At 38.1% G+C, this 21318-nt stretch overlaps 2 protein-coding genes across 6 annotated transcripts in view; both read right to left on the bottom strand.

Moving 5' to 3' along the window:
• LOC140845013 (uncharacterized protein C2orf66-like) overlaps positions 1-11351 on the bottom strand; it is an 80151-nt gene extending 68800 nt beyond the window's left edge. For 4 of the 5 annotated variants that reach the window (XM_073218469.1, XM_073218468.1, XM_073218467.1 and 1 more), the window contains exons 1-2: positions 9000-11351; positions 5440-5689 (exon numbers count right to left, since the gene is read on the bottom strand). The gene's annotated coding sequence lies outside the window, so the exon portion shown is untranslated. Of the gene's footprint in view, positions 1-5439; positions 5690-8999 lie in introns of those variants that run through there. The other variant, XM_073218466.1, reaches the window with a different exon arrangement.
• A 3021-nt stretch (positions 11352-14372) lies between these two features.
• Positions 14373-21318, bottom strand: part of LOC140845014 (general transcription factor 3C polypeptide 3-like) — a 29507-nt gene continuing 22561 nt past the window's right edge. Inside the window, exons 15-18 of the mRNA XM_073218471.1 lie at positions 21091-21281; positions 19292-19416; positions 16210-16362; positions 14373-14818 (exon numbers count right to left, since the gene is read on the bottom strand). Coding sequence (XP_073074572.1) covers positions 14696-14818; positions 16210-16362; positions 19292-19416; positions 21091-21281 — 592 coding nt within the window. The 3' untranslated portion in view covers positions 14373-14695. The remainder of the gene's footprint in view (positions 14819-16209; positions 16363-19291; positions 19417-21090; positions 21282-21318) is intronic.

Consider the following 21318-nt stretch of genomic DNA (forward strand, 5'->3'; position numbering starts at 1 on the left):
GACAGATTTCTTCCTTCATTTCCTAAGAGCCACCACTTCAGAGATTGGTTTCTGCTCTTTCAAAGCCCTTTCAACATCACTGAATTATCCTACAGTAGCGCCACCAATTGGTTCATATCCCAAGCACTCAACAGTCAAAAAGCAACCAAGTTTCCAGTGATGCCCCATACTGGCAAATGTAAGCCGTCTTCTCTTCTCCACATGAGCATCTGGTAGCACCTATTCCTAACACACTAGTTTCTATTAGACAGTCCAAGGTATCCTGACTCAGGGCACAGTGAACTGATGCATCTAAGCCCATTTGTTCAGTGACGTGTAATTCATAAAGCTTCTGACCCTTAAGGACTATTGGAAATGCATAAGAACTTTACAATTCAGATATAATGCCATTAATTAAGAATTCCTTAATATGGTCATTCAAATCTGTATAGTCCAGTAGGCAGCCAATACGGCCATTTCAAATTTAATTAAAATTAAATATAACTTCAAGTTCAGTTCCTCAGTTGCACTAGCCACATTTCAAGAGCTCAACAGCCACAAAGTTATCATTCACAACTCATAAAGAGTTTTCCGGATAAACAAAAGCTAAAGGAGCTTTTCACACTAAACCAGATTTATAAGAAATTTAAAGGGACTTCTTGAAGCTGGAAAGAAAGGGCACTAATTAGTAACAACATATATGAAAGAATCTCACTGAAAAGTTACAAAAGTTGTGGATTAATCAATTATTAAGCTAGTATGAAGGTTAAAAGGCAAAAGCAGTAAAAATAACTATGATTATATAATTAGCTAAGGGATACATGAGACAAAAAGATGGAAATGGTGACATCACAAACAAAATGTGGTGGGGAGAGTAAGTGTTGAGCTTTAGAATGGGGTCAAACTTAAGTTTTTATCAACTTAAACTAGACTAGTATAGATATAAGTTGTTATATGTAAGCCTCATGGAAACCAGAAAGCAAGCAAAAAACCTATAATAAATTCAAAAAAGATAAAATAATATAAACATGCCACTAAAGAAAGCTAACAAACCACAAAAGAGAGCAAGAGAAAAAGAACTACAAGAACAGCCAGAAAACAATTAACAAAATGTCAATAAGCACATGTCAATAATTACTTTAAGTGTAAATGAACTAAATTCTTCAGTCAAAATACATACAGTGGCTGAATGGATTTAAAAAGAAAAAGTAGCCATCTAAGCCATCTATACACTGCCTACAAGAGACTCACTTTAGATGTAAGGACATACACAGACTGAGAAAGAAGGAATGGAAAAAGATATTCCATGAAAATAAAAACTAATATTTGGAGTAGCTATACTTATACCAGACAAAATAGACTTTAAAACAAAGATTATAATAAGAGATGTGTGTATTACATAATGATAAAGGAGTCAACACAAGAGGATATATAACATTTGCAAATATTTATGTACTTAATGTAGAAGCACCTAAATATGTAAAGCAAGTATTATCAGCCCTAAAGAGAGAAACTAACAGCAATAGTAGGAGACATCGATACCCCACTTTCATCAATGCCTGTATCATCCAGATGGAAAATGAATAGGGAAACCCTGACCTTAAACACGACATTAAACCAGATAGACTTACCAGATATTTACTGAACATTCCATCAAAAACAACACAATATACATTCTTGTCAAGTGCACATGGAACATTTTCCAAGGTAGACCGTATGTTAGGCCACAAAATAAGTCTTAATATAATAAAAGAAAACTGAAATCATATCAAGCATCTTTTACTACCACAGTGGTTATGAAAGCAGAAATAAAGGATAAAATCATATGATCATCTCAGTAGATGTAAAAAGAAAATCATTTAAAATTCAACATCCATTTATTATAAAAACTCTCCACAAAGTGGGCATAGAGGGAACATACCTCAACATAATAAAAGCCATGTATAACAAGCCCATACCTAACCTCATACTTAAAAGTAAAAAGCTGAAAAGTTTTCCCTCTAAGAAAGAAGACAAGGATGTCCACTCTTGACACTTTTATTCAACAGAATATTAGAATTCCAAGCCAGAGCAATGAAGAAAAAGAAATAAAGCCATCCAAATTGAAAAGTAAAACTGTTATTATTTGTATATGGCAACGATATTATATATAGAACATGCTGAAGAGTCCATTAGAAAACTGTTAGAATAAATGAATTCAGTAAAGTTGCAAGGTACAAAATCAATACCCAAATACATGTTGCAATTCTACAGTTACTATGAACTAGCAGAAAAAGAAATTAAGAAAACAACCCTATTTACAATTGCATCAAAAAGAATAAAATACCTAGGAATAAGTCTAAACAAGGAGTTGAAAGAGCCATGTATTGAAAACTATAATACATTAATGATGAAAGAAATTGAAGACAATGTAAAAATATTTTGTGCTCACGGACTGGAAGAATTAATAGTGTTGAAATGCCCATACTACCCAAAGCAATCTATAGATTCAGTGCAATCCCTATCACAATTCTACCGGCACCTTTCACAGAAATAAAACAATCCTAAAGTTTGTACTGAACCAGAGAAGACCTCAAATAACCAAAGTTATCTTGAGAAAGAAGAACAAAGCTGTAATCATCACATGCCCTGATTTCAAACTGTATTACAAAGCTATAGTCATCAAAACAGTATGGTATTTTCATAAAAACAGACACATAGGTCAATGAAACAGAGTCCAGAAATAGACCCAGGCATGTGTAACCAATTATTTTATGACAGACAAACCAAGAATATATGATGGGGAAGGGATAATCTCTTCTACAAATGGTGCTGGGAACATTGAGCAGCTACATGCAAAAGAATGAAACTGGACTAGCTTACATTACACATAAAAATTAACTCAAAATGGATTAAGGATGAATTTAAGACCTGAAACCATAAAATTCCTAGAATAAAACATAGGCAGTAAACTCCTTGACATAGATTTTGGTGGTGATTTCTTAATTCTGACACCAAAAGCAACCCAAAATAAACAAGTGGGACCATATGAACTAGAAAACTTTTGGACTGCAAAAGAAAACATCAGCAAAATGAAATGACAACCTACTGGTAGAAGATTTTTGCAAATCATACATCTGATAAGGTGCTAATATCCAAAATATATAAATTACTCATATACTTCAAGAGCAAAAGCCAACAAAAAACCCACAAGTGATTGATCATTAAGAGGCAGAGGATCCAAATAGAAATTCTTTCAAAGAAGACATACAGATGGCCAACAAGGACATGAAAAGATGCTCAACATCACTAATCATCAGGAAAATGCAAATCAAAACCACAGTGAGATACCACCTCATACCAGTCAGAATGGCCACTGTCCAAAAGACAAGAAATAAATACTGGTAAGGGTGTGGAGAAAAGGAAACCCTTGTGCACTGCTGGTGGGAATACAAATTGGTATAACCTCTATGGAGAACAGTATCAAAAAATTAAAAGTATAACTATATTTGATCCAGCAATTCCACTTACAGAATTATCCAGAAGAAAAAGAAAACACTAACTGGAAAAGACATATGCACCCCCATAGTCTCTCTAGCATTATTTAACAAAAGCCAAGACATGGAAATAGCCTTTGTGTCTACTGATGGATGAATGCAGAAAGATGTGATACATATGCACACAAGAGAATTTTATTCAGCCATAAAAAAGAATTACTATAGCTTTGTAATATAGTTTGAAATCTCGCCATTTGGAACAACATGGATAGACTTCATGCTAAATGAAGTAAGGACATTATGCTAAATAAGTCAGAGAAAGACGAACACCATATAATCTCACTTACATGTCACATTTTTTTAAAAATAGAAAGATACAGAGACTAGATTGGCTGTTACCAGAGGTGGTGGGGAGTAGGAGAGTGGGAGAAGTGGGTGAACTGTTTTCTATTGTTTTAGTTTAAATACTTTGAATTTTTTAAAAAGACCAAAACCAAAAATAAGTAGGAGAATACCTTCATGATTTGGAGGTCAACAGAGACTACATAAACATGATATAAGACACTAAGCATAAAAGAAAACACTGGTATTTGAAATGATAGATTCAATTAAAAAAAAAAAAAAAGAATCTCAGAAGTTTATTTTGCCTCTTGAGATACCTGAAGTTGGCCCACAGACACCAGCACCTACTTGACTCCTACCCATCTCCACTGCGTTTAAAAACATATGTGATAAGTTCTTGGTCGTCCTAGAGAAGACTTCTGGCTTCATGATGAGACTAGATTCATTTGCTAAGGTAAAGCCAAAAGCCTGCTATGAAGCCCGTAGGCAGTCAAGCACACAGGCCATGTACCCTGTCTGTCATTTTTTTATCCTTACACAATCTCAAAGAAGAGCCTTTTAAATCCTTCACGTTCCACCTAAACCTCTGAGTTTCTGGAAAGTGTAAACTTCTCTCTGTAGATGCCTTCCCTTTCCTCCACACTCACTCTCTGCTTCTAGCACCTGTTACCTCACCACCCAGGCAGTTTCAGTGATCCTACTGTTTGTTTCCTACTTTCTGTCGGACCAAATGAAGATGAGGCTGGTCTGCCTTCAATCTTCCTAAGAACTCCACTCGACTTGCCGGGATCTTCCCTATTTTACTAAAATACAGTCCAACTTTCTTTTCAAGTTTTGAAGTTTCATGAAGGCCATAAAAGGGGGCAGGAGGGGAGATGGATAAGCTTGAGACACCAAAATTTAAAACTAAAATTTTACGAAAAGACACAATAAATAAAGCAAAAACAAGTGACTAAGACTTAATTCCAGATTAAGAATGCCTACAATTCAATACGAAAAATAGGACCTAATATTATTTTTAATGGGCAAAGGATATGGCAAAAGCAATTTGGAGAAGAAAAAAATTCGAAAGGTTTATAAACGTGTGAGAACTTGGATTTCTACCTTACTAATATGCAAAGGCAACAACCATTTCTCACCCATCAACTGGGGGAAAAAACATCACTTTTGAAGTGGGCATAGGTAAACAGACATGCTCATAGAATTGGCACAGCCCTCTGGGAGAGCAACTTGGCAGTACATACTGAAATCCATGCCCTACAATCCACTAATTCTGACTATACACAAAGAGACACGCACAATTCTTTGATTTTTCCCTTGGAAGGGTTAAATCAGTTCCTACAAGGCCTATGCATCTTTGGAAGAAAACTTTAGGTCTTTCCACACAAATCATCTAAACAGACCTGTGTGTTGTTACTGATGACTAACACAGCAGAACTTCAATGTGCTACCATGCTAACTGGGTGAATCTCTCAGGCTTACGAGAGACTCCCTAGAAAAAGAGTGGGGAAGGGAAGAGAAAAGACGAGATTATGGAGAGGGGGAATACCCACCCTCTTATTTGACACTGCTGAAAGTATCAATATATGTTTAGGCTTTGGTGATCTCCTGGAAATAGGGTCAATATGATTTGCTCACTCACCCCAAAGCTGCTTTTAATCCGCATCTTGAGAAACTTTCGGCCGATTTCGCAGCTGCGGCTGATAGACAAAAAGGTATTCTTAGTAGGGCACACAGGCGGCATCGTGATTGGCTGTCCTCCCTGAGGCCGAGGCGGTCGCGGAGAGCTCCCCGCTGGCAGCGCCCCCGTTGGGAAGTTCTGTGTGTATCATGCGCCCTCTTGTGTTCACCATCACCGTCTTTCTCGTCCTTTGCTCAGACAGGAGGAGTGCCTGAAATAAGGATGCCACGTGGAGCCTCACCTACAGCACAGACTTATCTAAAATCTCTGTCCAAACAAGACAGGAGTAACTCTGTAAAGCATATTATTAGAATAATACTTCTTTCACCGTCTGTAAGTATAAAGTATGCTTAAATAAGACATACTTGTCTTACAGCATTCAAACCTCTGAAACTAGCATATGAAATTAGAAGTCCAAAACACTAGCTTTAGAAAGAGGAAACAGAACTGACATCCTTAGAATTGGCTGCATCAGGATGGACGTCCCCCTGTCCTCTTAATGCTACTGTGGGTCAGAGTCAGATGTATGTGTTTATTGGCTTTCTATTTCCTCTCTTCACCTGCCTGAACCCTCTTTTCTCAGAATAAACACCTGTCTTTACTACAGTGCCAACTGACCCTGCTAATTATCACTCTAAGTTTGTTTACCTTGAGTCCACAAACAAGTTACATTTTGGTTATGATCTTAGCTATGATTAGAGATTTTCTGTGCAGAATGTGGTTACCTTGATGTCTGTAAGACAGTTTTTTTGGTCAAGGCTGAAAAATGGACGGGACAAACGCATGAGGGCTCCAGCTGTCTTACCCGTGGTGATGGGGAGCAGTGCAAAGGACAGAGCTTTTGGGTATGATTGCACAAGCACGGAGGGGGGTTCAGAAATTTTTTCTGCCCAAATGATAAAAGTAAGCTTATATTGCAAATGTTGAAAGCTGGCATAACTGTAGTAAAACAATGAAACGATGAAGTACAATTCTTACAGAAATGTACTGACATCTACTCCAGGTAAGATCATCATTGCAGGAGTTTGATCCTCCCCCCTGGGTTATTTATAATCAATCAAACCTTTCACTAGCCAGGTCAGTCTGTTTTCTCGGGGACCCCCAACTCTTAGTATCTATAGTCTTTTTTCTTGGGCAGGAAGAAGAAAGGCAGAGAGGAGCCTTCTAATCCCCTGCTTGGAGGACATTAACTTGGCTGCCAGTTTTCTGGGAGATACATTGAAGAGGCTGAGATCACTGTTCACTGCAAAGACTTTCATTTAATCCCCTGCTTTCAGTGTAACGCTCTGCCTTCAGCTACACCTGGCATTACTGACTCCAGAGATCATGAAACAACAGCTCCAGGGGAGAGCCCACCAGTGTCCTGTGGGGTTGGGGGGAAGTGGTAACCTGCTCCAAGGGTAACTAAGAGGAGCTCACTGCTTCTTAACAGACTAGCAACTGCTCCACCTTTTAGCCCCGTGTCACCTGCCTTTGGAGATACCTAATGTCTCTAATGCACAAGGCTCTCACGACTTGAATCAGCTGACTTCTGGCTGCTTCCTCACCACCTCCTGTAGGCACTCTCCTTTCATTTTTCTGTGGTTTATTAAGTCAGTTACCAATTTCCTGTTTGCTTTTCAGTTTCTAATGTTGTTTGGATCTGCCTGTATCTCCTCTCCTATTCTCTTTGGTCTTGAGTTTATATTTTTCATTTAGCTTGTTTCTGGGTTTTGGCTTCTTTGGTCTGGAACCCTTCCTGGCATCCCTGCTGCCCACAGGTGTGGTTAGTTGACTGTCTTCAGCCTTTTGCACCTTCAAGCCGTGTCGCAGCATGTGCACCAGGTCAGACTCTTCTTGGGGAGGCCCTCGGCCAGCCACTGCAGTGGGGATAACCAGTGTCATGCTCTTCTCTGGCGACATCTATGCAGCGATTGAGCAAGGTCGGAATACAAGGGCCTACCCATGCCTGCTGTCACGGGCCTCCTCCAACGGGCATCCTTTGCTCCATTGCTTCCCGCTGGGCTGGCGGACCGTGTCATGTCTGCATCAGTCTGATGGCTCTGCCTGCCAAGGCTGCTCTGCTCTGCTCTTTTCCTCGTAAGTGTTTCTCAACAAAAAGCTTATTGTACTCAACACCTGCTTCCTGGAAAACCCAATGGCATGCTAGCTTATTTAAGAAAGAGAATCTACTAGAAGGATAGTGACCTCCTTTGTGAAGGAAGGAGTGTTCCAAGTACCCCGAGGTACGCTCCAGGTAATTTAGTTCCAAAGAATTTCATACGAAATTTCATCCTCTCTCCAGGCTAAGCTTCAAAACACCAGGAAGATAAAGAATATGACTGGCCCTGCTTGGGTCTACTTCAATTAGCAGGGCTTGGTCTTTATTGGTAGCTATCTCCAGAAAAAAGAGGAAATTTGAACTAGACACCATCCCAAAAGATGTTAATGCTAGGCAGAAAATGCCAACTGCCAATGATTGTTCAGATGATAAACAAGGGACAAAATCAGAATACATCTCTTGAGCTAGATTAGAAAAAAAAAGATGTCATTTATTTTGGGCTAGGCATTGTTAATAATAATCACTCTGTCAGATCCTCCATTGAAAAAAACTATATTCAAGTCGTCTGTATTTTAGGCTGAGCATCTTGATTTCTTTTTAAAGGACTCTGTATTTTTTAAGAGCAGTCACTTTCTTATTTGTCATTTTCTGGAATTTATCTCCATGGGTTCTGATCAGAGTGAAGGAAACTCCACTGTTTTCATTAGTTACCTAATATTACATTTCATTTAATAAAAACATAACCGTCAATTCATATTGAGCTTGTTGTTAGCTATAATCTCCAAAGAATTTTCAGTGAGCCACTGGTATTCACAATCTGTATGTTTTAAATGGTGTCCTTGAACCTAAGAGCATTTTCCCCCCAAAACTGTTACTTGCAATTCATTTGGTTTTCATTCTTGACTCTTAAACATAATTTCTAGTTTTCTCACTTTTAAGTTTGACAGCCTCTTACTATCTTCAGTTAAGATGCTGATGTTAAAGAATATCATTTGGTAGTTTACCATTTGTGATTTCTTTCCAGTTGGCATCAGTCTAACAACATGGCGTTCTTCGGGTTTAGTCCATCTACCAGTTGATGATCAACCAACCACTTTTCTCCATTCAGTCCACAAGTTTACCACAACAGGCGTCCTGATACTTTGCTGAGATCCAGACACACTGAAACTATAGTACTCCCCGGGGCCACCAAGTCCCTTTCCAAAGAAAAGGATATCTCCTAAAGAACATCATTTTTCCTACAGGCACACAAATTGACTAGAATCATGTCAGGATCAACATCATGCCCAAGTGATTTATAGAACCCACCTTTTCACCACTTAAAAACTTCAGTTCATTTGATCATTTGCTTCTTTAGAATACCTCAAAAAGTATAATTTGCAGTTTCTTAACAAAACAGCAACTGGTTTGGGGACTACAGACCCTCATTTATATGAGGTAGAACTTATTTATAGCTCCCCCTTAGAATATCCTCACCTACCTTGGGCATTAACTCCTCCTTTTCCATGTTTTACCTTGGTCAGGATATTATGCTTCTTACATGTGAACAGCCATCAGAAGCACAGGTATCAATTTTACGGTCTTACTGTTAACTTTATACCACCAGACAGTAGGCACAGTCTACTGCTCTGAAGTTTTCAAAATCCTTTTATTGTGGATTAGACTTCATGACACTACTTATAATTCTGGGACATCATCTGCTGTCACATTTCTTCTTGTGAAAATAGCTAAAAAGCATGAATAATAAAATGAAAGTTAAGGTGGAATGATAATGGCTCAGAACTTTTTTTGAGTGCAAATAACAGAAAAAGGTCAAGCTAGTATAGTGAAATTTATTGTAGAATCAGGAATATCTTATAGAAAGAACCCAGCTTTAGGGTAAGAGTAAGAGCACAGATTTAGAAAGACGGGACTAGAAAACTGGGAAATCTTTGGGGCCGCAGGGACTCTCTCCATCTCTCATCTCTGCTTCTCTTAATGCATAGGCTTTATTTTTCTTTCTCAAAGGAATGGGTTAACTGCTAGTTGGCCCAAGGGGACAGCAAAAAATGTTCTTACAGCTCTCAAGTTCCAGCACCACAAAAAGCTCTTTTTCAATTTTAAATTCCCAGGGAAAGAGGGAGATGAAACTCCTGATTGGCCCAGTTTGGTTCAGGAGCAGACTCCCTGCTGAATCAACTAAGACCAGTAGAAAAAAACCTCACTGTATAAAGTGGCTGTCAGGATCCCATGGCTGGAGTGAGTATGGTAGATAAGAAAGTGATTTCAGCTTTTGAAAAGACATCCCCAAATATGTTTTCCACAGGTGCTTTTAATAGGCTGAAGTCCTGGAGGATAGAAAAAATAACTGCCAGTCTCCTTTTTCTTTCTAAAATAAACTTATGCACAAATTTGATGCTGTTACTCTGAGCTGGAGCAAGTATGTTCCTATGAAGGAAGATATCTGAGCAAGAAGGATCTTGCTAATCATCTTGAACATGCTATTTAATCTCTCATATATAAAATGGGGATGATAAGAACACCACCACCTATCTTGCAGGTGATTCTCTGAGAGAATCAGAGATAATATATTTAAAGTATCTGGCACTGTACAGTAAACACTCAACAAATGGTAGCTATGATTTTAAATACTAAACAAATTCATGGAATATAAACCTTTTTTTCTTAGATGCTTGCTAGAGAGATGTATTGTTTCCTCCAAGATTGAGCAGACACTGGAGGCAGCCCAGTGAATTTAATTCAAGAGAGAATATTTGAACACAGAACACTCGGTTCCACAGGATTCTAATATACGAATACATCTTATCACTCTCTGGTTAGCTTTATCATTACCTGCAAATGGCATGAAATAAAACACTTATAAGCAAGTGGACAATCAACTTCAATTATAAAAATAAAATGTACTTAAATTATAGATATACATATACACAGAGTACATGACACATTTACTTAGTATATATAAATTTTGCTTTTCAACTACAAAGTTATATGTACAGTATAAACAGTAGTAAGAACTTGTAAAGAGCCCTCATTGTACCTCTTTAATCTGAAGTCTCACACTTGTTTTCCTCCCACAAGAGGACTGGGTCTTGCAATTCACATTATGCTTGCACTTATAGCAATTATTTTCCCATTGAAAAGAAACTCTGAAAACCTGCTATCAAACTAAAAAGTACTATTACCTTAGATTCAAGAATATACACTATTTGAGACAAGTACAAGGTTTTTAACTGTATTTTTACTTTATCAGCAACACTCTGTTCCATATATATAACTCCCTAGTCTTCCTACATTCCTAGTGATCTTGAAATGGAAACCAGGTCACATTATTGAACATAGGCCTCATTTTTCCATGTTTTGGTCAGAAAGCCATCAGATAATGCATTTTTAAAATTTGCCTCAGAGCAGGATGCTTTGAATTAAGCCCAGCCTCTCAGATCTCAATCTATGTAGCTGAGACACATGCAGGTGAAAACTGAAAGATCAGCCAATTATTGGCCTTCCTAACACATAACCATTTTAAATAATTTTGTTAGTAACTAAGTGAATTACATAATCGTTGACATCAGAAAGAGTCCCAATTTGTTTCTCCTCTACCAAACAACCTTTACGATGTATTTGAAAACCTGCCCGTGCAAAAGTCACAGGGCACTAAGAGATGGACAACTCTCGGCAGTGACAATGTAACAAACATGCCTTTCAAAAGAATATATGCTCGAGTTCTGTGCTTAAAAAATTGTATTAGAAGCCACACCTGTCTTACTACCGTATTCTAAACACCTATTACAGTGCCTGGTACATAGTAGGTGTTTAATACATGGTATGAAATGCACAGATGTGTCGCGCGCCCCGTCCTCGCCGGCAAGAACAGCACGCAACAACAGCAGGATTCTTCTGCAGAAAGCTTTATTCTTCAGCTCTTTGTGAAACAAATGAGTTGGGCAGGACCCAGAGGGGAAGGAGAGGCTTGCTTATATAGTTCTCATGCTCTGACCTGGTTGGTGCGGCTCCATATGCCTTATTAGCATTTAGCATAACCATTTGGTGGGTCTCATTGGTCCTTATGCCAAGGCGCAATTAGCATGTAGTTTAGTGGTGTGGGATGATTTGTCATTAGGAAGTTCGGGGCCTTCCGGCTGCCCTGCATGGGGCGCTATTTTCTGAGCACGGCTGCCAACATCTCCCCCTTTTTTGTCTAACAGAAGCTCAAGGCGGAACTTGCCAGCAGAGGCGGAGACAGAGGCCTGACCTCCATCATACTTCCTGATGCCCCCTTTTTGGAGAGGGGTTCTGGGCATCTACCCCTATGCAGTCAGGCATGCCTCTCAGAGGGGTCCAAGACCTCTTGCAGTGCTTTGCCTCGCATCCTCTGGCTGGCGTTGGGACCGCTTGGTACAAAGGGTTTGGACCCTTTTTCTCAACCCTCTTGCACCATGAGCTTCTTAAAGAAAGCTGTGATTAAGCATTGAGGTACTCGGGCCTGGTGCAGTGCCACATGGGCTCAGGGTGCAAGAGCTACCTCAAGCTAAAGCTGAGCTTCCTTCTTAAGCATATTGAGCCACACTTGGGAAGAGGCGCCAATGTCTATCGCCATTAGGGCTTGAGCAAGGATCACCTTGTCCTTCTTATGTTGATTGCGGAGTCTGCATAACAACCAGAGTAAGAGCATGAGACCTCCAAGCAGGAACACGCCAATCCCAGCCATGCCCGCCCACTCCTTGACGTGGGAGAGAGCTCTGAGGAACCAGGAAGAGAGTCCTTCTGCTACGGAGATATCTAGACGGGTGGAGTTGATGTGGATTATTTCTCGCCGCAGTTCTTCTAGTGCTCCATCAAAGTCCTGGGACCAGTTTCCTGAAAGATACTGGGACAGGCCTCGTGACAGATTAGTGAAAGCATTTAATACTTCTGTTAGTGATCCTGGCTTGTTTGTGGCTCTGTAATATGGCTGCGGCTAGGCCCGCGTTGGTGAGTGGCCCTCCTATTTCTCTACAGGCTTTCAACCAAGCGTGTATCCCTTTCTGTTTCCAGGGTGTTATCGCCTGTCTGCATTCCTTGGTACATTGTTCAAATACTAATTGCTCTACCAGGGGCATCGCTTGTTCCTGATCTCCAAATATTCTGCCTGCGGCCTCCATCATACGAGCGACAAAGTCAGAAAATGGCTCGCTCAGCCCCTGAATAATTTTTGTCAAATTGCCTGATACTTCTCCTTTGTTGGTGAGGGCTTTCCATGCCTTGGCGGCGCACGTGTTTATTTGTGCGTATACCTATAAGGGGAAGGCGGTCTGGTTGGCTACCCACTGTCCTTGGCCCGTCAGCATATCATATGACCACGCAGGCTGTCCTTCGGCCGCGTTTGCGTGTGCCTGGGTCATGCTGATATCATGCCACAATGCCTTCCATTCTATGTATTGCCCCATACTAGAAAGGCATGCCTTAGTTACATATTGCCAGTCTGCGGGTGTCATGGCTGTCTCTGTTAATCTCTCAACTTGTGCTATGGTATAGTTAGCACTGACTCCATAAGCCCGAACAGATTCTGCTAACTCCTTAACTTGTTTATGGCTCAGGGGCTGGTGAGAGCGTATGCCATTATCCTCAAATACAGGAAACATTTGTCTAATTGCCTGAAGAGTATCTGGGTGGCAAAAGGAGAGTGCGCCACTCACGTAAGGTGGCGGGGCAACGGGCGTCAGGGGACACCCTGCTTTCATTTTTTCCTTGGTCCGCTTTTCAACTTTGCTGGTTCCCTTACTTCTGCACTCTGCGGTTTTATTCTCTTCCCCTTCCTCTGCGGACGTTAATTCCTCTTCAGATTCCCTATTGGAGAGTTGGAGGTCCCTCAACTCTTTCCAGGGGTATTTACTATTTTCTCCGAGGCGATCGTCACTCACTTCTCGGGGCTCTTTTGCTTTTGCCCTAGGCGGGCTTTCTCCCTCACTCTGAGGTTTCTTTACCTTCGTTTTTGTGGCCTTTTTTCGGCCGCGCGCGCTCTCTGTTTCCCGTTCCGTTTCTGACATGCTCTCTTGGATATCTGTCAATGCTCTCTGACCTTCTTTTATTACCTTTTCACATCTCTCATCTTGCAGACAAGCTCTAATCAGTTTCCAGAGGGGCCTGGTGCCTCCCCTCAGGCTACCCTCCTCCTCCTCTCTATCAAGATCTTTCCCCAGTTTGTCCCAGCTCGGGATTGAGAGGGACCCTGAACAAATGAACCAGGGGGCCACACGGTCTATCTCCTTCACAAAAGATCCTAAGACTTTGCTGGAGACCTTCAAGTTTCGCTCTTTGAGAGCTGTCTGCAGCGCCGTGACTAATGACGGTGCATTCCCCATGGTGCCTCCTTATTTACAGAGAACCATCAACCATTATCCTAAAAAGCAGGGGCCTCTCGGAACTTACCCCTCCGGGCTTTCTTCTGACCTGCAGTTCTGAATCCTCTCCAGATGTCTGAAGGGTCCTCCCTGTGCCGGTGATGTTCTGGTTCCCGGGATTCGGCACCACTTGTCGCGCGCCCCGTCCTCGCCGGCAAGAACAGCACGCAACAACAGCAGGATTCTTCTGCAGAAAGCTTTATTCTTCAGCTCTTTGTGAAACAAATGAGTTGGGCAGGACCCAGAGGGGAAGGAGAGGCTTGCTTATATAGTTCTCATGCTCTGACCTGGTTGGTGCGGCTCCATATGCCTTATTAGCATTTAGCATAACCATTTGGTGGGTCTCATTGGTCCTTATGCCAAGGCGCAATTAGCATGTAGTTTAGTGGTGTGGGATGATTTGTCATTAGGAAGTTCGGGGCCTTCCGGCTGCCCTGCATGGGGCGCTATTTTCTGAGCACGGCTGCCAACACAGATGAATAAATTTTTTTATTCATACAGTAAAAATTAAGTGTCTTCAACGTAAGCTGCCTTAAAGGCTAATATTATCCATTTCACCTCTCTGAGGACAATTTCACTAAAAAAATGCTAAAGGAAAATGACAGAACAATATACAAATTCTTGTAGGAATGATAATTTTACATATCTACCAAAAGATCATAATTACACATTAAAAATGAAATATACAATTAGAAATTCTGAAATTTTCATTTCCATTTTAGGGTTAATAAGCCCTGCGACATAAAATATTGGTCCATGCACAGCAGCTACCTAGTACTCCTTTCTCAGTTGAGGTGCATTATATAGAGCAATAGGTATACAAAAGTTTTTGAGCCATTCCAATATTCCCGCTGCTCTGATAAATGAGAGATAAATTGTAGGCAATATCTCTTCGTAAGTCTAACTGGTCAACTTCTATACCCTAGGGGGAAAAATACACAAATGAGTTCTATTTAAACTGACATCCAGAACAATTTTGTAAGTGTAAGTGTTCAAAAAACTATTAAAATCCACAATACTAAAAAAAAAGTATAAAACTATGTATATACCTCAGATCTAAATTATCAGATAATGCTCATTCAGTTAATCATTATAGAACTGTATCATCAAATATGTTAAAATGTCTAACCAATAAATTAAAGAAAAAGTCTCACCCACAAGCCATAGCAGAATAAACTTCAGATGAATTAAGGATTAACAGTAAAAAAAATGAAACCATTTAAAAGAAAAAAATATGGTTGAATAAAATAATAATAAAATCTTGGGTAGGAAAGGCCCTTCTAAGTGTAATAGCAAAAGGAGAAAACACAAAGGGAAAGATTAATAGATTTGACTTCATAAAAAATGTGAAACTTCTGAAGGTAAAATAAAATTAATTGTAAGTAAATAAAAACACAAATACACATGAACAACAAGATGGGGAAAATACTGTACTATATAACGGAAAGGCATATAAAGGATAGGTCTAGGTGGGCATACAGCAAATTGATTATACTGATTACCTTACGGGTGTTATTACCTTTATTTCTACTTAAATAACAAAGCATGGACTCAATGGAGTACATTAGATCTATGTTTCTAATATGGCCAATACAAAATTTTGAAGTCACCTGAAAACATCTGCCAACAGTGAAAAATTGCTACCTAGGAAGCTTAAGGAGCAATACATAAAGCTACTTATGAAGAAAAGAACACAGAAGTGTATATATTTCATCAGCATAACTAAAAGTATGTATTCATTTCCTTATTAACCAAAGTTGAACAAGGGCAATTAGAAAACAGTTGTGAGGGAATGTGGGGATTATGAGTGCAATGTAAAGAAATTAACAGTGAAGATAGTACTTTTCTTCAGAAATTAAAAATTAGATTTTAGACAGAAATTATCACAGTATTGGCAACACTTTACCCTATCTTATCTTAAAACAAAGAAAACTACATTAATATTGGTCTTTCATTTTTACAGAGAAATATGTTAGCTAGTTTTGGCTTGGAAATGAGCAATGACTCTCTTACTCATTTATGAGTAATAGAGGCCCCGTGTCTACCAGCTGAAACCTGCAGAACCACCGGGTCTATCTTGGGAAAGCCGAAACATTACTAACCACAAGTCATATATGTCCACATGGTTGCTGACTAGGTCACAAGGCCAAGATGTCAAAGATCTACTTGTTGCTGAACATAAATGCATTCAATAAAGGAAAAATCTATTTTATTATGTAATTTATTACATTGGACCACAACACTGAGCTAACTGCACTTATCTATTGATGGAATGCAGTGACTCCTTGGTTTTTAAAGTAAATCATACCATACCTCTGCCGCAAGTGGAGGTAGCTCCAGGGCTTTCTGATAATAGTGGACTGCAAGATGGATCAGCCCTAGTTGGTGAAGGCCACGGCCCAAATTGTAGAATGATTCCTGACAAGGCCCACGCAGACTGAGGTAACGATTAAGAAAGGAAAAGCCCTACCAAAAAGAAAAAGCTAATTCAGTATTTCACTCATTTGACAAGTATGTATTGGACCACAGTATGTGCGAGATGCACTCTGTGCAGGACACAACTATTAGAAAAAGAGACACAATCCCACCCTAAAGAACACAGGTCAGGATTACAGTGTCAAATCACAGTGTAGTCAAGAGCTCTTCTGAAAGTGTAAGGTAAGATGTTTTTAAAGCTAAGGACAAAAATATTCACGGAAATGAAGGCCAAATGTTACAAGTAGCTGTCAAAGATCCATAATGTATAAGCCTCAGGATTGGTTTTTTATGGTTTCAAGCTGGCTTTTGTGGCATTAGAGGCCAGTAAATGTTTTGGTGTCTAAAAGCTTGACCAAAGTATAAAGTTCAAGCCCTTATAAGGTTAATTTAGAAAGGTTTATTCTCAGGAGCAAACACACTTGAATAATACCTAATCTTTCTGGGTGAATAGTATCTTTTATAATTTATTTTATAATTTACCTCTAAGGACCTTAATAATGTCGTAGTCCAAAACACTTGATTTTTTTCCCCTGAAAGCTTCTGACTCCTTTATGGATTAGTATAGAGCACAGCTGTAACAACGCTGCTCCCTGTGTCACAGCATCCAAAAAGCCTGCTTCTTAACTCCTTCTGTATTCACGTTCCCCTTTAATGCAGCTTCAGTTTTTATCATCCACAGAAAGTTACAGACTGCAAAGGTGCAAGTGTCCTATGTAATTAAGTAAATATATTATCTGAGAATTGAGAGTAAACCAGCTAATTTTTGAGTATAGAATATAAACTGCAATTATTCCCTGCATGATCTATGTATAATGGTCATAAATTTTCCCTCATAAATAAATAAAAATTAATGAATTCTTTAGAATTAATACATTTATGGATAAAATAATTATGTTCAATAAATCATACTTTCTGCATAATAAAAGAACCCATTTGTGTATATGTGAATATGCTATTCCACTGAAAACCATGGTTCTATTAAATAAAGCAGATAAACTATTAACCTGAGAGAAATATGAAATCATCATACTTAAAAATGACAAATCTACAAATCAAATTCTCAGAAAGAGGGAAGAGTAATCCTAGTTGAACTGTTGCAACCCAAAAGAACTTGTAGGAGCTGCCGGCTGCATTTTAAGAAGTTTTTAACAAATTTAGGAGGGTAATCTCCTTGACAACTGAAAGACTATTCAACTATTTAGTGATTAAAAAGCTAGGTACTATGGGCAGCCACTTTACTTTTTACTTTACATTTTAGGTAATGTGAATCATCAAATAGACAAACTATAAAAATATGACCACAAAAACCAAAATTTTAATGGATAAGAAAAGGGTGCTTTTTACTATGCACTATGTAACTATGTTAAATTTCAAACATTTTTTATCACATTAATCACTGATGGGCCTGAGTACACTTTTTATAAATGTTAAATAGAGATAGAAGACAACATGAAAGCTTTTACTCTTACAATATGACATAAAGGTAGGAAAGACAGTAAAACTTATGGAATTACTTTTTTCTAAAAGTAAAGAGAAGGAACACTAATTATAGTCCTGTAGCATGAATAAACTGATGAACAATTAAAACAATTTAAGAATCATGATATTTACAACAAAACTTGCTTTTCAGAAGTTTTTTTAATGGAAAATGTTTAACATCCACAAAAATAGAAAGATTGGTACAGCAAATTTCCATCTACCCATCACTTAGGGTTTCATCTCTGCCCCAACCATTTAAAAACTGCTCTTTAACCATAAAAGTAATTTGAAATCCAGCTTTCAAATTACTTTGAAGTACAATAAATTTTTGTCCTATCAGGCTGAAAAAACTACATATTTTAACTAATTAATAGGAGTTAAGCCATAAAAACGTCCTATTAATATTTATCAGAATATAAGCTTCACAAGGGTAAGTAGTTCTGTCTGTGTACTCACTCACTGCTATATCCCCAGGTCCTGGCACAGTGGGTACTCAATACGTAGCTTAATTTAAAAATAAACCTATAAACTGTATATAGCAAAAGGACCCATTAAAAAGCTTAGAGGAAGAGGTGGACAAATATTATAAATAAATACCCAAGTAAAGGAAAATTGTTTTTTACTTTTTATGTTGGAAATTTTTGAATACACAAAAGAGAATATTATAATGAACTCAAATACCCAGTTTTAACTATAATGGGCATTTAAATTTAGGCTTTCTTTTAACCATGTTACATTAAAAAGCAAACAAAAAAAATCCTTTACTAAATCTCCTACTTCATTCCAAACTACTTAAAAAAAAAAACCTATCTATACATGCATCAAACATATGAACATAAAAACTGAAATCCCAAAAACAAAAGTGTTGAAGATACAGTAGTGAACAAGGCAGACAAGGTGTCTGATCTCTGGTCTCTCAGTTTATACTCTTAATGGAGAGGAAACCAGCTATACAAAGGTAAATAAGAAAACAAAAAAGCTAATTTTCAAATTTCTATAAGAATCAAGAAAACTTTAAAAGAGCAATGTGTTAGTGATGAGGTAAGGAAACAGGCACATAGTCACATATTCACACATTATTGTAGATACATATTACTATATATTTTTTAAATAATTTAAATCAATTTTCAGGACCTATCAGGCTGGATGTCTTAGGGGCTCCAGAGTATGAGGAAGCCTCACTGAATTTCTCCAGATTCTGCCTGTGTCTTCTCCCCATATGATCTGGCAGTGCATCCTTCTATATGTCTATGTCTAAGTCTTAGACAGGAGTACCACTAGATGTTGAGTCCATGACCGCTGAACACAGGGATAGGTATGGGGAATCCCAACACATGTACTAAGTAAGTATTCCTTTTGAAGCAGAGTAATAAAAGCACAAAGAATATTCATTTTTTGAAAATATAAAATTAAGTAATGAGAAATCCAAACTAATTACCTGCACAATTAGAGCATGTCTTCTTAACACATACTTCTGAGATGCCATGTGAATAAAGGTTAGGCCTATACAGAGGCTATAGAGAGGTTCGTGGGGATGGGTGCGAAAGGCTTGCACATACTGTCCTGAAAAATGAAAAATGATGTCAGCTGTTAATGACAAGAACATAGTTCTTTATTTCTTCAAACACGTATTCAAATATATTTTAAGGCTAGACAAAGATTACTGTTTTTAACATCTGCAAGGTGTACATTCTAAAATATCAACCAAAGGCACATTACTTTGAATTTTAAAATAACGTATAACATGTAACAAATTAGAAGGATTTACTCATAAATGTATCCTGACCATGAAGATCAAGAGAAACTAAAATCAACGCTTTTTTAGGCACAGCTAGACATTTCCACGTAGTGTAATACTTAAAAAATAAAAAATTTATGAACTGCAATCATAAATCTAGTTGAAAATCAGTAAGGGAAGGTTTCTTTTGGTGAATTCTTTTGTAAAATTACTTAATTTGTCTTATAAATTCAAATGTGATAGGTCCTGGAGGTGAGAAAAAGATTTTAATAGTTCAGGTTTGGTTTTATAGATTGGGATTTGTTTTCCTCAATGTAGCAACTACTTTGTTTTTCCTGAAAAAAGATAAATGTATCCAATAACAAATTAAGAACTTGGGGTTCTGTGAATTCCCTGTATTCTATGGCTTCGTGGGTAGAATTCCATGTATGCTATTCTACACAACTGTCTCATGTTAAAAGCCTCACCATATGAAGGGAATTTTAAGCAAATTTTTCTTTTCAAGGAATAATCCACAATTTATCACACACAGATAAAAACTTGTATTTCTTCCAGCTCCTAATGCCAGAAGAACAGCACCACAGAATATCTTTAGCAGCACAGATGCTAGACTGCCATTTGGACTTTCTATTTTTACCTTCTGTAAGAGTTTCTAAACGTAGGAAAATAAAATAAATCTCTATTCTATATTTTCTTATTAAATCAGCAACTCCAGAAAGTACACACAGTGGAGGCAAGTTTCCACATTGGATACTCAAGGTTACTGGTTCAACAATTACAAAAACACCAGCCATACAGAAACATTAAAGTATTCAGTAGCCAAAATCCCAGTTTATTCATAAGTCAACTAGCTTTTAGGCAGGAGAAACGTGCTTCATTATAAGTTTAAACATTTGGTTAGGTATTTTTCTATTTATTTGCTTCTGATTCCTTATTACAGAAAATTCTTTTATGTGATTAATTTTGCCTGAGTTTAATTAGAATAAGTAATTATCATGTAAATAAATGCTGATATAGAGACTTGTCTAGTAGGGGATGAACTATCAACAAATCTTAAATCCTTTTTTGTACTACAGCAAATTAAAATCAGGTAGCAAAGAATCCATAATTAATGAAAATTATTTTTAAAACAAACATGCCTAAGTAGGAAGTATTGTTGACCTTTACAATGAATTATAAGACCACTTCAGCCTTTTGAAACCAAAGCTTCGTAAGAAAAACAAATACTAACATAAATTATCATTATTGCCAATACTTACAGCCACTTACTATATGTGCCACGCATTGTTTTAAGTACTTATCATTTAATCTTCAAAAAATCCACAAGGTAGGTCCAATTATTATCTCTACTTCAGAGATAAAGAAACTGAGCCAAAAGGAAGTAGAGGAACTTGCCATGAAGGAGCTGCTATTTACGTCCAGGCAGTTCCACGACAGAGGCCTGGCTCTTAACCACTAGGCTTCCCACACTTGACAAAGTCATGTGCCAGGGCACTTACCAAGCGCATGCTTAAAACTACCAGATACGAATGCATTATGTCCATTTAAGACACACAGGGCATGATTATCTGGGTTTTTCAGCATTAAACGGAGACAGAAGCGATGATGGCGTACATCTTGGGAGTGCATGGTAACTTGATTGAAAATGTTCCAGAGCTGGGGTTTATTGACATTTTCCATGACCATTATCCTAAGATTGCAGAAAGAGGATGATGGTAAAAATATGA

Source organism: Manis javanica, chromosome 12 (genome assembly GCF_040802235.1).
Source record: "Manis javanica isolate MJ-LG chromosome 12, MJ_LKY, whole genome shotgun sequence".
In the NCBI taxonomy this organism is placed as follows: domain Eukaryota; kingdom Metazoa; phylum Chordata; class Mammalia; order Pholidota; family Manidae; genus Manis; species Manis javanica.